Source organism: Apodemus sylvaticus, chromosome 16 (genome assembly GCF_947179515.1).
Source record: "Apodemus sylvaticus chromosome 16, mApoSyl1.1, whole genome shotgun sequence".
Classification (NCBI taxonomy): Eukaryota; Metazoa; Chordata; class Mammalia; order Rodentia; family Muridae; genus Apodemus; species Apodemus sylvaticus.
This window is the reverse complement of record NC_067487.1, coordinates 60462840-60480023: the sequence shown is the minus strand read 5'-3', so window position 1 is coordinate 60480023 and position 17184 is coordinate 60462840. Positions and strand designations below refer to the sequence as shown.

Below are 17184 nucleotides of genomic sequence, written 5' to 3'. Positions count from 1 at the left end.
AGTCCATCATTGGATGAAGTCAGGGCAAGAACTCAAACAAGGCAGGAACCTGGAGGCAGGAGCTGATGCAGAGGCCATGGAGGATGCTGCTTATTGGCTTGCTTCTCCATGGCTTGCTCAGCCTGCTTTCTTACAGAACCTAGATCTCCAGCCCAGGGATGGCACCACCCACAATAGTCAGGTCTCTGTTCCATAAATCATAAATTTAAAAAATGCCCCACAGTCTGATTTTATGCAGCAGTCTCTCAATTGAGGTTCTCTCCTATCAGATGATTATGTTAAATTGATATAGCACTAGCTAGCATGACTACTGACCTTGGATTCTTCCCTTTCTTCTGTACTTGTAATTAGAAAATGTTAGTCTTTTCATGATATCCCAAAGTTCCTGCAAACTCCTTTCATGTGCTTTTAAAGAGTTTACATATTTTTTCCTTGAATGGTCCAGTTCTTTTATTTTATCTACTATTCTAATATCTACTATTAGAATAGTCCTGATATTCTACTTCTATTTGATTTTCTATTGTTAAGTCTTCAATTTTTTATTAGATATATTCTTTATTTACATTTCAAATGTACCCTTTCCTGGTTTCCCCCCTCCAAAAAAAACCCTAACGCACCCCCCCCTCTCCCTGCTCAACAATTCACCCATTCCTGCTTCCCTGTCCTGGAATTTCCCTATACTGGGGCATCCAGCCTTCTCAGGACTAAGGCCCTCTCCTCCCTTTGATATCCAACAAGGCCATCCTCTGCTGAATATGCATCTGGAGCCATGGGTCCCTCCATGTATACTCTTTGGTTAGTGTTTTAGCCCCTGGGAGCTCTGGAGGTACATATTGTTTTTCCTACTAGACCCCTTAAAGTCTTTGATTTAACTTAGCTGAGAAGCACCATTTCATTGTACAGATGATTCAAAATATTTGAAACTCAAGAGAAAGTGCCAGTTAACCATATAACCACTAGAAGGGGCTGGTTAACTGAAAGAAAACAAGATCTAACATAAATGACAAAATTCCTAGCATTTACTTGGGTTGCTCTTAAAAAAAATCCCAACTTACAAAGTTAATTTACTAAATACCAGATAAAGAAAGTGACAAGTATTGGCTAAGTTCCTTGAGAAAGGACATATTTTGAGAAGTCTGTAAATTCTTGTTTTCAAGGTTACTGGGCTTGGGTGGGGTGGATGTTAGTGAGAAGGAGATTTAAGTGTGGCTTTGAATGATAGCATGCTCTTTGAGAACTTCAAGTAGCCATTGTCCAATGGGTCCTGATGGAGCCACATAACCTGTTTCAAGGAAGTGTCAGCTACTTGAGCCTCACAATTCATGCCTGTGACCCCAGATGACCCCTGTGACTGGGATGCTGGGCTAGGAATCCATGGACACTCCTTCTTCCCTTGGGAAATCAGGTTATTCCTGTAAGAGAGACACAAAGTTCTGATATGTGAAATCTCATTGCAGGAAACCATCTGAGGAAGAAGCAGGAGCCTGACTGAACTAAAGGTAAAAGGACCTCAGGTGACCATTAGCCAGTGCCAGTGCCTGACAGACACCAAAATCCTTAAGAGATGTATGTGGTTGACTCGGCAATTCTTATTTCAGAAATTTACTCTGAGGAAACAAGAAAAGTGTGGGGAAAATGTATTGATATTACTTTAAGAATATTGAACACTAAATTTATTTTCATTTATGAAGAAAAAGGGGGCAATGGCTTAAATGTTGTACATTAGGGGAGTAATTAAGAGATCAAGAAGTATTAACAAGGGCTGGAGAGATGGCTAAGTGGTTAAGGGCACTCACTGGCTGCTCTTCCACAGGTCAAGAGTTCAATTCCCAGCAATCACATGGTGGCTCACAACCATCTGTAATGGGATCTGATGCTTTCTTCTGGCATGCAGGTGTATGCGCAGATAGAGTACTCATAGACATAAAAATAAATAAAATCTTTTTTGAAGGACTTAGCAAACTTGAAAACTGGAAGAAGCAGAGAGTAAGATGTTTGGATCAGTGTGTAAAAGTCTTAGGAGCCTGATGAATTGAGTCAATCCCTGTATCCCACTGCAGAGGGAGGTTGGAAAGAAATGAAGCAACCTCCAAAAGGCCTCAAATGAGCTCTGTGGTCTGCGTGCATCTGCACTCACAGCACACACACACATATGCACTCGCACTTCACATACACTCACCCACACTCACATTCACAATCATACACATTCACACACACACATACACACCCACATACACACACACATACACACACATATACACCCACACATACCCACATATATACACACACATACACACACACACACACACACACACATCCGTACATGACATGTTGCCAGAGAAAGTGGAATTCTTTTTTAAAGGTTTTTTAGTTTATAACAAAAACAAAATTAAAAGGACTCAGAAGGAATCTTGGGGACCGTTTTATTAGAGTTTGAGGGGGAAACCACAGGGCAGACCTGTTGTAAATCTTGGCAGCTGCCAGGAAGAAAGGGGTGGGGAAGACAGGGCGTGCCTTTGAGAGTGGATCCAAGAAACAGGCAGGTTCAACAGTGAAGGTCAGTGAGCATCTGCATGGAGAGAGGGCAGGGAGTCTGCAGAGAAACAGGAAGACTGGGGTGTCAGGAAAAGCATGCTTAGATTTGAACCGGTGTGAGAGAAAGAGACAGAAAGCTGAGCACAAGTTACTCTTTTAACTCAGAATTCAGAACAGCAGGCAGGGTTAGCACCTTCCTGGTGGAAGCCACTGTGGGTGGTGGCAAGGTTGTGGGGTGGGGGGGTTCTGAGAAGTATATGTTAAGGGGATAAGTATTCCTCCCATCTTTTCAGCTTGTCTTCAGGTAAATTGGGTGTGGACTCCTGGCCAGGTGAATCATTGGCCTAGCCAACTTAACTCCTAAAGGAGAAGACAAGGATAAACGACTTTACTAGTCTCTATTAGCTACCAGGAATTGACATCTCCGCAAGGGTTAGGACCCTGGAATCATTTAGTAGTTGGTGTCAGATAAGTCTGGCTATTTCTGGCTTAAGTATTTCCTTGAAACTACTGGTTTGCTGTCACCTGCCTTCGAAGTGCCCCCGAGCAGCTGGTAACCTCTGTTCTTACCTAAAATACAATGGAAAACCAGGCATGGTGATGGAGGCCTGTTAGCTTAGCACTCCAGATGGAGAAAGAATAAGATACACATATGATGCTAACCTGGTCTCTATATTATATTCTAGGTTAGTCAGGGATATACAGTGAACCATTGTCTCAAAAAACATAAACAAAACTAGCTGGGTGATAGTGGCAAAGTATGACTTTAATCTGAGCAACACTGAAGCAGAGGCAGAGGCTGAGGCTGAGGCTGAGGCTGGGCTGAGGCTGAGGCTGAGGCTGAGGCTGGGGCTGGGGCTGGGGCTGAGGCTGAGGCTGAGGCAGCTGAATCTTTGTGACTTTGAGACCAACCTAGTCTACAGAGTGAGTTCCAGGACAGCCAAGGCTACACAGTGAAATTCCGTCTCAGAAAATCAAAAACAACAACAAAATAAAAGTAAACAAAACCAAAACGCTGGGAGTGTTGCTCAGTGGTGGGCACCTGCTTAGTGTACACTAGGCCTTGGGCTCATTCCTACCGGCACGCATAGCTAAAACTCAGTACATCCCAGATAGTTGTCAGTTTTACAATGTAGCTTGTAGCCAAGTAAAAAGTATTTTATCTATTTTACAGCAGCAGTCTCAACAATTATGAGTCAGAACAGGGAATTGGGTGAAGAAAGAGGTTCCAGAGATTAACACAGTGGGTGGAAGACTGGAAGTCCTTCCCACCTGGGCCTCACTCAACCAAGGGAGCATGCACAAGAAGAGCTAGCTTTTTAAGATCATTGGGAGGCACACACTGTGCAAATATCACAGAAAATGGCAAGCAGAGCCACTTCCTTCCTCTCTTAGAGCCAGGTCATAGTCCAGACATGGTGCGATCCTGAGCTCATCACTATCTCCCCTTTAATAGATGTCTCCACCCTGTAACTATCCACATGCTCTGAGCATCCCATTGTAAGAAGTAGTAAGAACCTGTAGACCTCAGTAGCTACTTCCCAGACTCAAAGTATGGGCCTGAAACAGGGGCATCTGAAGGTCAAAGGCAGCACTAAGCCTGGAAAGTGAACACAATGAAAACAATGGTTTTAGGGGGTTTTGCAGTTGAATGGGTCTGCTCTTGCAAAGGAATCCATTTTGATTCATGGCCCTGAGGCCAGGCTATTCACAACCACCAGTAACTGCAGTTCCTGGGGACCTAACACCTTTTCCGGACTATATGCTTCCATACACAGAGTTTAAAATAAAATCTTCAGGGGCTGGAAAGATGGCTCAGCATTTACAAGCTACTCTTCCCAGAAGTCCTTAATTCAATTCCCAGCAATGACATGGTGACTCATAACTGTAATGGGACCTGATGCCCTCTCCTGGAAGGTCTAAGACAGCAACAGGATACTCATATACATACAATTAAAAGAATAAATGAATAAAAATAAAATAAAATCTTCCAGAATAACTTTAACAGAATGATATTATCAAATTGTCACTGTTGGGATATATAATTGTGTGTATGTTTTTCTTTAACACACATAGCAAACATCTCCCACATTCTACATGGTCTCCATAGCTCACACTTGGAGTTGGCATGGTCATCCACGCCTATAAACACCCCAGCATCAGAGAGGCTGAGATGCTGGCTTATATTGCTCCAGGTTCTCTGCCGCCTGTATCAGAGTTGGAGTTGGAAATAGAGGCTCATATAAAATTTGTACAAGATAACCTTAACTGGGAGGAAACAATGGCACAGACTCACCTTCAAGACTGATATTCAACAACCTAACCAAGAGTTAGGGCCTAATGGGCCTAATTATTATTTAGGGGTTTCTTTTCTGGGGCTCAGGAGAAGGAAAGGTTAGTTACCAAGTAAGGGCCCTCTGTTTCAATGGACAAGTTTGAACTTTGTAAGTCCTTGCATGTCACTTCCCAGAGTGTGTGTGTGTGATTTTAATCATATATGTGCCTAAGGAGATGGAAAACAGGGCATTTCAAAACCAGTGTAGGCCTGATGAGCCTTTCCAATCCTTCTATCCCAATACATTGGGAATACACTTGAGTGGGGACTGTCTAAATTTAATTGTTGCTAGGCCCAAGGAGACCTATAGTATTGTTCAGAGATGAGACTACATATAGCTCGATGCACACTGGGTTCTAAAGGATGGGAATGTAAGGTGAAGAAGGACTTCAGATACCAAGCACATTGTTACAAAACCAAATAGGGTTCCAGACTACACAATCTACTCTGTTTATCAGCTTCAGCTTTAAATTATGGGCTAGAATGGGCTCCATGCAAGACTCCAAGAAAAATAAGCATGCCCTCAAGCTAAAGGACACTTGGCAAGGTTTCATGGAGTCTGGTCCCTCTGTCTGATTCATTGCCAGTCCTTGATGCCTAGCTCACACACTGCTTGACACACTGGTAGGTGCTTAGCATATACTTGCTGACTAAGTAGGTAAATATTGATGTTTCATAACAAAGTAACTTCTTTCTGTCTTTCACAAATGGATGTCAGAGGTCAACATACAAGAGTTGCTCATCTCCTCCCTACCCTGTAAGACCGGGCAGCAGACTGACGTCATCAGGCTTGGGCGAGCCTCTGTACTCACTGAGTCATCCTTCTGGCCCTGAGACACAATTCTTTATGTATAATAATAAAAACACTACAGACACCAACCATCCACTTTCCTTTCTCATTTAGGAAATGGCAGCCCAGGGTGAAGCCTTTGAGGAGAAAATTTGCGAGTTTGACGATGACTTGGTCTCTGAGTTCTCTGCTCTTCTCAGAGTAGATGCGCTTCAGATCTTAAAGAGACAACAAGAAGAAGACCATAAAACACGGATGAAAATGAAGAAAGGTTTTAACTCACAGATGCGCAGTGAAGCCAAACGACTAAAGACTTTTGTGACCTATGACACATTCAGAACATGGACGCCACAGGAGATGGCAGCTGCTGGGTTTTACCACACAGGTGTGAAACATGGGGTCCAGTGCTTCTGCTGTAGCTTAATCCTCTTTTCCACCAGACTCAGGAAACTCCCCATAGAGAGCCACAGGAAATTACGACCAGAATGTGAGTTCCTTCTGGGCAAAGATGTTGGTAACATTGGCAAGTATGACATCCGGGTGAAGAGTCCAGAGAAGATGCTGAGAGGTGACAAAGCAAGGTACCATGAGGAGGAGGCCAGACTGGAGTCCTTTGAGGACTGGCCATTTTATGCCCATGGGACATCACCACGTGTACTCTCAGCAGCTGGCTTTGTCTTTACAGGTAAATGGATTCCATTTTGTGAGGTTTTTCTGTAAAATATAAAGTTTAGTTTTTTTCTTTAAAAAAATTATGTATTTGCGTGTGTCTGGAGGGGGTTACACTAAGAGTGCGGGTGTCCATGGAGTCTAGAAAACAGATCTCCTGGAACAGTGGTGACAAGGGGTTGTCAACTGCCTGAGGTGGGTGCTGGGAACCAAATTCTAGTCCACTGCAAGAGTCTTTTTAACAACTGAGACATCTCTCCAGCCTCTTTATTTCTTCTTCTTCTTCTTCTTCTTCTTCTTCTTCTTCTTCTTCTTCTTCTTCTTCTTCTTCTTCTTCTTCTTCTTCTTCTTCTTCTTCTTCTGCTTCTGCTTCTGCTTCTCCTTCTCCTTCTCCTTCTGCCTCTGCCTCTGCCTCTGCCTCTGTCACTTCTGCTTCTGCTTCTTCTTCTGCTTCTTCTGCTTCTTCTTCTGCTTCTTCTTCTTCATTGTCATCGTCGTCTTCTTCTTCTACTACTACTACTACTATTACTATTACTTCCTCATCATCATCCTCTTCTTCCTCTTCTTCCTCTACTACTTCTTCCTCCACCTCCTCATCCTCTTCTTCATCCTCTTCCTCTTCTTTTTCTATTTTTTCTTCCCCATCCTCCTCTCCTTCTTCCTTTTCTTCTTCCTCCTTCTTCCCCTTCTTCCTCTTCCTCGTCCACTTCTTTTGCCTCTTCTGTTACTACTACTGCTTATTAATCATTCCTTATTTGTTAACTGTGTTATATTAGATATGATATCTTGTTCATTAAACATCAACTTTAATCATTTTATTTCCAACTTTAATTTACTTTTAGTTTAGCATTATTAGTTTACTAAATATGTATAAGATAAAAGGTTTTCTATAAATGTGTAACTTAGAAGATATTAACTGCAAAGTGTAGCTCATTACTGGAGGACTAACTTAGCACGTGAAAGGCCATTGGTTTAGTCCCAGTACTAGAAAACACAAATAAACAGATTCCTGCAAGCACCAGCTCTGGTAATAAGATCCTGAACATGGACCACGAGATAGCTCGATTCTACTGACTTCTAGTTTCAAGAACGTTGCTCCTCATATATTTCCTTGATTCATTTAATTTCTGTAGTTTTGAAAGGATCTTGTTTTTTACTTGTTTAGCCCCATGAGGCAAGCTGCCTTCCAGAACACTACACTTTGAAATTCCTCAGCCACAGGCAGGTGGTAGAGCAGATGTGAATGACAATTGCAGCAACATCTGCAGTGTGCTGGGTACCAATGTATGCTATGCATGGGCTAAGCACTAATTCTAATTCAACCAAGTTTGCTGTCCCCCCACATTTCACAGTTGAGTTACTGAGGCTCGAAGAGTTAGAGAAATGTGCCTCCATTTTTATAGAAACGACATGGCCACAGCAACTCCAGCTGGTCCTAGTCTTTGCTTCTCCATCACTTTGGTCCTGAAAGCTAAGAGCTAACGCTATCTGAGAGAAGATAGCATGTTGAGGGCTGTGTATGTGGAGGATGGCCATGACTGGGGAATAGAGGTCCAGGGCAGTGGGACTGTGGACAGGGACTCAGCCAGAGAGGCCATGGAAAGGACAGGCATGCCGGAGTCTGTCTTGTTCTGACAGTGTGATCAGCTCCAAGACACAGCTGGTGCCATTACCAGGCAGTCAAAGCCTTTCGTGCATCTGCAGGTAAAAGGGACACTGTGCAGTGTTTCTCCTGTGGTGGATGCTTGGGAAACTGGGAAGAAGGAGACGACCCCTGGAAGGAGCATGCCAAGTGGTTCCCCAGGTAAGCTTCAAATGATTTGTTCTTAAAGTATTCAGCTTTTATTTTTATTTTGTTTGCTTGGTTTTTTTTCCAGCAAAATGAAACACAAGACAAAACAGCAACATTGTTGCAGTACCAAATGAGTTCTGATCTTTCTCTTATCCAATATGGGATCAAGCAAGGAGAATCTGGTCACATAGTGCAAGTTTGAATCACATGATCTTAAATGACTTTTTATCTTTTATGTCAATCTTTGCTTCGTATCTTTTCACTTTTATATTTTGTCTGTAGTATGTTGGTACATGTGAAGTGTGTTTATATGTGTGGTGTGTTGGTGTGTAGTGTATGTATGTGCATTCCTGTGGAGGTCACTTGTCGACATACTCCATCATTCATCTTATACATTGAGACAGGTCCCATGCGATGCACCTGTCTCTATTCCTCCAGGACTAGGATTACAGACATAGTGGGCTGGACTCTGCTTTTACACGGGCAACACAAATTCAACTTCGGGTCCTTAGGCTTGGGGTAAAGAATGTTATGTTCTTGCCGAGGCCTGCTCAGCATCCAGGAACTGAGGAAGGCAGGGAGGTGTGGATTGGGGATGGGGTCGGGGAAGCTGATGACTTTTGGCTATTTAACTCTCTCTTACTATTCTGAGGTCAAAAACTGATAGCTTCTGGAAATTAATTCCTGATTTTTTGATGCAGGGGCCTCTTGCTGGCCAGATGAGACAATCAGTATTCGTTAACTCTACATGAACTAGAGAGAAAAGAAAAAGAAAGTCAGGCACTTATACACACCAACACCCACACCCACCCACCCACACACACACACACACACACACACTCTCAAAAGCACTAAATGAAGCAGAAAAGGGCTACACCACCACTTTATTGTTAATTTTATACTTTCCCAAAAAATTACCTAATTGTAATTATCAGGTAGAACAATTACAGAAGGATAATTGATTACATGGTTTTCTAAGCACTTTTATATTCCTTAAGTTCATAGTAAGTTTAAAGTAATAATTTATGTCATAGGTCAATAAATTTATAGCAGAATTGTTTACATGTCTTTCCATTAGGATTAGTGCCTGACTGAACATCCCTTATCTATTTTCTAGCTCCATAAGTTAATTATTAGTTTAAAGCAATAGTTTTTGTCATAACATGGTTTTGTCAAGAGAAAAGTCATCTGCCTTGTGTCTTATTATTCTGAATTCTTGGATAGACAAACTAGTCAATCATTTATTTTCTGTCCTTGAACCTACAATAAATTGTCCATTCCCAGTTTATTACCTTTAGTTACCAGATAGTGGCCTCATTCCTGACCTAAAATGAATGTTTTCCTTGATTGTAAACTTGCTCCAAGCCTGTTTTCCTAGTGTAATTAGCCTGTGACACATGAAAGTTTACAGAGTCCTATTTGCAGCTTTTATTATATATGAGGTTAGAGATTACTTGTATAAATGTAAGAGTTCTATAAAACATCATCAAGAGTTATGAAATCATCAGTTTTTCTGAAATCACCAACTTGTCTAAACAGCATTACTACACAAAAGTACAACTTCACATTGATACTGCAGATCTGTCCAACAGAGTAGGTAAATACCAGCAAATCATTAAGCAATTTAATAGTGTCAGGAAAGGCATATCAGCAGCAAGAAGCAATCCTAGGATGAAGTCCCCGGGGACCTTGCCTCTCAGACCACACCGATTGCAGCCATGCAAAATGGTGGGCCATTTCCAGAAAACTCTCTTGCTTGCTGTAGCCTTTTCTAGATGGGTTCTGTCACCTACTGGGCCATCTCCCCAGACCCACCTTTTTATTTTTAGCAATTGGAGTGATGGGTTATGTGCATGTTATTGCCAGTACACTCGGAGGACAGAGGTATTCTCCTCCTCCTTAGAGCTACAGTTACTGTGGCTGCCCAAACTAGGTGATGGGCACTGAACTCATGTACATTAATCATCTGCAAGTACATTAAGTACATTCTATCCAGGCTACCGAACAGTTATTAAATGTTCGTTTGTTGTCCCAATACTACAATTTGTCTTGTCAAGTAGCAGTTTCATGACTTAACCTTAACTAAGGAGTGAGGTAATCTGCACAGGAGTGGAAAGGATGTATAACTGAAAGGGGAAGGAAAAAAACAGCCTTTAAAAGATTTCAAGTGGTTCACATCCTGAGGGATACACACAGAATGAAAATGGTTGCTGCAGAAAGCGGCACAGGCCTGTAATCCCAGCTTTAGGAAAGTGGACACTGGAGAATTGGGAGTTCAAGACCATCTTATGATTTGAAAAAAATGGCAAGAGGACCAGGTCCTGGATCACCTCACACCAGTGCCACAAACAAGTGTGTTTTATTTTGGACATTCAGAGTTTGTTACTGCTGCTTAGAAAATGAAGAGCATTTAACTTATTTTTGATAATGTGTTTAGTGGTGTGGGTCTGATGCCTGTGGTTTCTGTTTCTGCCACATCAACATTCGTTCCTTTAACTACTTTTCAAACTTCCATTATGGAAATTACACAGAAAACAGAGAAAGTATGGTGGGCACCTCTCAGAAGCTGGCCTAATGGTGTTTCACCATTTCCCAGCATCCCAGTGGAACAGTAATGATTGGGTTACGTCAAAGTAAATTCCAGCTAACACATGGTTCCACTTATTCATTTAGCATATAGCTTTAAATCATGACTTTAAAAAAAGCCACACTATTGTTATGTCTCCTAAAAGAGATAACCATTAATGTCTAATACCATTAAATATCATAGCCAGTATTCAAATGCCCTCTCCCTCTGCCTCTTATGATATTTACATTGATTTAGTGTGTGTGTGTGTGTGTGTGTGTGTGTGTGTGTGTGTGTGTGTGTTTCACCCTCTACTTACTTACTGTGAATCAATCTCTTTGATTCTATTGCATATTTTGTTCAAGAAAAGAACAGCAGGATGTTGTATTATATACCTACAGTGTTGAACCTCAGGTGGGTGGATTGCTTGAGGTCCAGACTTTGGCATCACCATCACAACACAGGAAGACCCTGTCTTGAAATAAAAAATTAAAATAATGATAAGGGCTGTCCTGCTTTGCTTTCTGTTGCTGTGAAAAACAGCATAACCAAAATCAATCTGAGGAGGAAAGGGTTAATTTGGCTTACACAAACAGATTACAATCTTCCACTGAGGGGTTTCAGGGAACATAAGCAAGAACAAACAGGAACAATGAAGGAACATTGCCTGTTGCCCTGCTCCCAGGCTCATGCCCAACTCTCTCAGGCCTCCCGAGACAACCTTCTCAGGAGTGACACCGCCCATAGTGGGCTCAGCCTACCCACATAAATCATTAGCCAAGAGAATGCCCCACGGACTCACCTCCAGGCCAATCTAATGGAGGTATTTTCTCAGATGAGGTCCCCTCTTCTCAGATGACACTAGCTTATGTCAAATTGACAAAAAACAAACAAAAAACAAAAAACAAAAAAAAAAAACTAGTCAGCACAAGGTATGATGTTTAAATAATGATGTATTTTGTCATTAGTATATTTTAAAGTTTTTTAACAGCATGATATTAATCCTTATGAGTCCTGACATTTTTACTGAAGCACCAAATTCAACAATTTGATGTGTTTTTAGCAAATATTTATTGCAATATAGATAATGTTCATTGCAATATTGGAATATTGGGGATATTTTTCATTAATATAGATATTGTCAATATTGGGGGGTAAATTTTAAACATATTTTTAATCCTAGATGTGAATTTCTTAAAAGTAAGAAGTCCCCAGAGGAAATTGCCCAATATGTAAAAAACTACGAGGGATTTCTTCATGTAACGGTAATCTACAACAGACACATTTTGTTTCCAATAGTGTATGTTCTTTACCTAATAACATATGAATTGTCAGGGTGAGGGTAAGTCTTTGTTTTTCCGATGGATTCTGTGTCTTTCGCCCTTTCTCTTCTCCATCATCTTGTCTGCAGAGAGGAAAACAGAAATCCTGTTGTCTTGCTAAGCTGGAACCACTTAGACTTGGTTTTCCACGCTGGCTGTGGGTGGCTTCTGCCTCCTTCATCTTCCCTCTGACCCAGGCCACGCCCCTAGCATCCATCTGCTGCCTCCACCTGGAAGCCAGACTCAGTCCTCTGTGGCACCTGGCAGAGGCAGGGCAGGCAGGATGCCTCCTGCAGCTAGGCCTTTAGACTCAAACTAGTGAGGACAACCTAGAGGTGGGCAGTGGGAAACACAGCCCAAACAGAAGCCAAAGGAGGCTGTATTAACTGACTTAGGAGCAGCCTCTGCAGGCAGCATGGCTGAAAGTCTGGATGCAGCTCTCTCAGAGGGAGAGCTGCTAAGTTGGAGAGGTCCTTCTGAGGTGAGCCCTCTTCCTGTGTCTCAGTTGCTTGTGCGTCAAATACATGTGTGTGTAACTGCAGTTCTGTTTTTGAGCTGGGGGTCTGGTACGAGCAGCCCTGAGAAAGTTTCCATTTCACCGATGTTTGGAACTACATAAGAATCCCCAAATCAGTGAAAATCAAACCAAAATTAAAGGACTGTTTTGCCCAAATTCTGCTGCTCTAATGAAACTTGACTTCAATGAGGGAACTTCTTCAGCTTCAGCTCACAGATTTATTATATTTCATAAGGTAATCAGTCGATAACCAAATTTCTTTCTGCAGGGAGAACATTTTGTGAATTCCTGGGTCAGAAGAGAGCTACCTATGGTATCAGGTAAAACCCCAGACACATTCCAACATTCCAAACACTGATTGTTTCTCTCTTTTGTGTTCTCTCTTCTCTCTCTCTCTCTCTCTCTCTCTCTCTCTCTCTCTCTCTCTCTCTCTCTCTCTCTCTCTGTGTGTGTGTGTGTGTGTGAGTGTGTGTGTGTGTGTGTCCTTGTTTGGAAGCCAGACAAGGTCATCAGGTCCTTGGAGGTGGAGTGACAGGCATTTGTGAACTGTCTGATGTGGATGCCGGGAACTGGACTCAGGACCTCTGGAAGAGCCGTCTGTGCTCTTAACTGCTGAGCCATCTCTTCAGTCCTTCTTTAAGACTTATCTCCATAAGTGATTTCTCTATTATGGAATGACTTTGTTTTGTTTTTGTTCTTACTTTATGAGCAGGAGAGATGGTTAATGCACTTGCTGCTCTTGGAAAGGACTCAAGTTCAGTTCCCAGCACCCTCTGGCAAGTCACAACTCTGCAAATCCATTTCTAGAGGATCCAGTATCTTCCTCTGACTTCTATGGCCACTTCACATGTGTGGTGCAAGCAAACATGTAGATAAAAATAAAGCAAATTTTAAAAGTAAATTAAAATATACACACTCATTTACTTAGTATTGTCTGTGCGTGTCCATGGGTCCCATGTGTGAAGGTGTGGAAGTCAGAGGACAACTTATGAGATTTGGTTCTCTCCTTCTCCCAAGAGGGAATTAGTTTGGAGGTCATTAGGTTTGGTGGCAAGCTTCTATACCATGGAGGTGTTCATTAAGTGGCTCAGTCTTTAGTGTAGGTAAGCAGAACTAACTATGTAGTGTTGCTGCTGTAATGGATGCTTCCCTTCAAACAACTAAAATTTTGGATAAAATGTTTTGGAAGCAATTCTTAGGTCACCCCCAACCCACTCTGGCCTCAAAGCAAATGAACCTTGAACCTTTGGTCCTCCTGCTGAGAGCTGGGACGGAGCTTCTCAGGTGCTGGGGGTGGAAGCAAGTAGATGGAGAGGACACTACCTACCAAGCTCCACCCCCAGTCCCCAAAGCATCCTTCAATGGCCCCGTGTGCTGTGAAGAAGATGGGGAATGTTCACAATAAAGTGAGGTGACAGGCCTGAGGACATCACCTGCTTGCCCAGCATGGGCGAGGTCCTCTGGTTCCATGTCAGTACCCATGGACAACAAAACCTTAGTGTTAGGAATTTAGGTCAGTACAGCAAGTAGGACAGGCTCGGAGTTCAGGCTCAGCAGAGGTCAGGGACCTGAGGACAAGGGCAAGTGGACAGGATGAAAGCAACCATATACAGTAAGAATTCTATGGTTGACTGCATAGGATTTCTCACTCCTGTAATCGCTGCTCATGGAAGGAGGAGCTTATGACCAGGTTGGGCTAGGATGTTGGGTTAGAGGCCAGCATAGGCTATGTGAGGTTAGTGCCAAGTGCAGAGATCCTTGCCTGCAAGCCCAGCACTAAGAAAGATGAGGTGGAAATATCGTCAAGTTGAAGGATAGATAGCTTACTTCATAGCAAACCATTGTGACCCTCTCAAATAAACCTGGGGTTGAAGGGATATCTCAGATGTTAAGAGAACTTGCTGTTCCTGCAGGGGACTTAAGTTCATTGCTAAGTGTCTGCATAATCATAAATATGGTCATAATCATAAATATGGTACATATGCACACATATGGGCAAAACACTCATGCATACATACTTCAGTATATGTACATGTGTGCGCACACACACACACACACATACACATACTCACACAGAAGGATAGCATCCTTCTGTCTAAAACCATTTTCCAGTACCTTGCTAAAACAAGAAACATAAAGGGAAAAAGGAGAAGCAGCCAGTGTTCGCTCTCTAGGTTTTTGGAAAGCATAGCTGTTTCTTTGACCACCAATGCAAGTGTCCACAAGAAGGGTAATATTGTAGACACAGGGAATGGGCTATTCAATGTTCATTGTTACCATAGAAAAACTGGCAGAGTCCACAGTGTTACCCAGCATGCTCTTGTCATTGTTAAACAAGCAAGTTAAGGGCAGGAATCCTGGCAGAGACTGACTGAGTGCATTGAGTATATTAGGATCTCTAAGGGTCAGGGCAGGAGCATTGAGTGCGGAGTACTTTCCTTGCAAACACAAGGCTTTGAATTCTGTCTACAGAACCCATGTGACAAAATCTGGGTGCCGTTGTTCATTTGTGATCCAAGGCTGGGGAGGTAGAGACATGGATCCTGGAGTTCTACAACCTAGCCTGGGAAGTGAGACACCCTCCCTAACAACCAGAGAAAATCAGTGAAGGGTGTCCTCTGACTTCCACAGGCATGAGTCCATACATGCACATATTCCTTCATACACATGAGCACACAGAGAAATGTATGTTCTGAGACAGCTTCCTGAGATAGGTGAAGAGATCAGGTCATGAAGGAAGCCAAGGAAAGACTGGAGTGCCAGCCTGCTCCAACCAGAGAGCACCCTGTGAGCACTAAGGAAAGCTGTAGAGCCTGTTCCCTATGACCTCATGCCTTAGGAGAAGGCAAACCTAAAATAAAATAAAGATTTATAGACTGTAAAAATCATTTTGTAGAGAATTACATTAATGCATAGTATTCTCTATGCCAAAGAAATACTTAAAGCAAAAGGAAAACAATCCTGATCTGGGGTTACGTGTGAATACAAGCAAGGTTTCAACTTGAGAAACTTGTGAGACCAAGGTAAGGGCATTGTAATTATCAAGTCCTCACAACATGGGAAATGCAGGAGTCAGTGTCCAGAGGCCAGGAGGAGGTAGAAAGTCTAATGGAGATCCCCACACTCCAGTCTGGTCATCTCAAAGAGTAAGCCATCAAAATGATTGTTTGTAAGTCACAGGGAAAATTACTTAAATCTTGAAACTGACTGTGGAAAGAGGAATTGCCTCTTAATTTTGTTGTATCCTGATACTCCGTGGTCAAGAGACAGTCTTATCACATTGATCACACAAAGAGACAAATGAAATGAGTACAATTCCCCAGTCTTTGCTGTTCTGCTCCTGGAGTTCTAACAGAGTCATTCTTGTATCTTTTCCTCCTTCCTGCTCTTCTAACCACCTGCAGTTTTGACACAGCATGAATCATCAGATCTACCCACACACACACAGACACACACTCACATGTGCACACATAGAGACCTATACATACACACAGGCACACACAGAGACACATGTGTGTGCACACATGCATAGACACACACAGCTAACCTGAACTTTCCTATCAAAGCCTCCTTGTCTCACCTCCATGTTTTATTCCAAGCTTACGGCAATGACAGCGTCTTCGCTAATGAAGAACTAAGGATGGACACGTTTAAGGACTGGCCCCACAACTCACCTATGGCTGTTGAAGCTCTGGTCAAAGCAGGCCTTTTCTACACAGGTGAGTCAGGTCTTTCTGTATGCATAAGTGTGGTGTGGTGTGGTGTGGTGTGTGTGTGTGTGTGTGTGTGTGTGTGTGTGTGTGTGTGTGTGTGTGTGTTTGCCTGCATCTAAATATGTGTGCCACATGGATGCATGCTGCCCTCAGAGGACAGACAGTGGTAGATCCTGGTACCTGAGTTACAATTGGCTGTGAGCCATCATGTGAGCCCTAGAACCAAACCTGTCTCCTTTGCAAGAGCAATCACTGCTCTCATGTTGAGCATCTCCTTAGAGTCAGTATTTTCTGTGGACCACATATTCGAATCCTCTTGCATCTTTCTTTAGTCTTCATCATTTGTCACAAATCTCTTTGGGGCTCATAAGACCTTCAGTTTCCCATAGTTCCCGCAGTGTTCAGCCTCTGAACCTGGGGATTCTGCAGCCACTTTATCTAACAGACATATTCCACTGGCTCAGATGATCTTCTTACCACATGGTCTTAGTGCTTTATCTCCTGTTGCCAGTTCAAGTCTCATGGATGATGTGCTTCTACTTCTAGTTAAATATAGCTGTCAATGATGTGAGGAGAGTCAAGTGAGTCTTCACAACCTAGCTTGCAGAAAGACTTCTAAATTAGTTCTTCTGCCCCACCCCAGCTATGAGTATATTCTTTCTGATTTACTCAGTAGGCAATTGCTTTTCAGTTGCCAGTGTCTGTGAATATCCAGTATGGCGTTAGTGTCCAGGCCAGACAGAATGTCTGCTCTCATGGAGTTTCTATTCCAGATTCTCTTGAAAAATCATTTAGGATGATGGGTTTATCAAATTATCCAGTGTGTAGGAACATTCAGTGACTATAGCTGATCACTCCAGTGAAGGACCAAGAAAGAGTCCTATGTGAACTCTTGCCTCCTGCATGGCTTGGCCACAAAATACAACTGGAGGTGAAAGTAGGATT

The 17184-nt window shown here is 42.6% G+C and overlaps 1 protein-coding gene across 6 annotated transcripts in view; it reads left to right on the top strand.

The window, feature by feature from the left end:
* LOC127666605 (baculoviral IAP repeat-containing protein 1b) overlaps positions 1-17184 on the top strand; it is a 75361-nt gene that overhangs the window by 26319 nt on the left and 31858 nt on the right. For 3 of the 6 annotated variants that reach the window (XM_052159534.1, XM_052159531.1, XM_052159532.1), the window contains 6 exons: positions 1458-1499; positions 5775-6345; positions 8034-8133; positions 11871-11952; positions 12795-12846; positions 16126-16245. In XM_052159534.1, coding sequence (XP_052015494.1) covers positions 5778-6345; positions 8034-8133; positions 11871-11952; positions 12795-12846; positions 16126-16245 — 922 coding nt within the window. In that variant the 5' untranslated portion in view covers positions 1458-1499; positions 5775-5777. Of the gene's footprint in view, positions 1-1457; positions 1500-5774; positions 6346-8033; positions 8134-11870; positions 11953-12794; positions 12847-16125; positions 16246-17184 lie in introns of those variants that run through there. The other 3 variants (XM_052159533.1, XM_052159536.1, XM_052159535.1) reach the window with 3 other exon arrangements.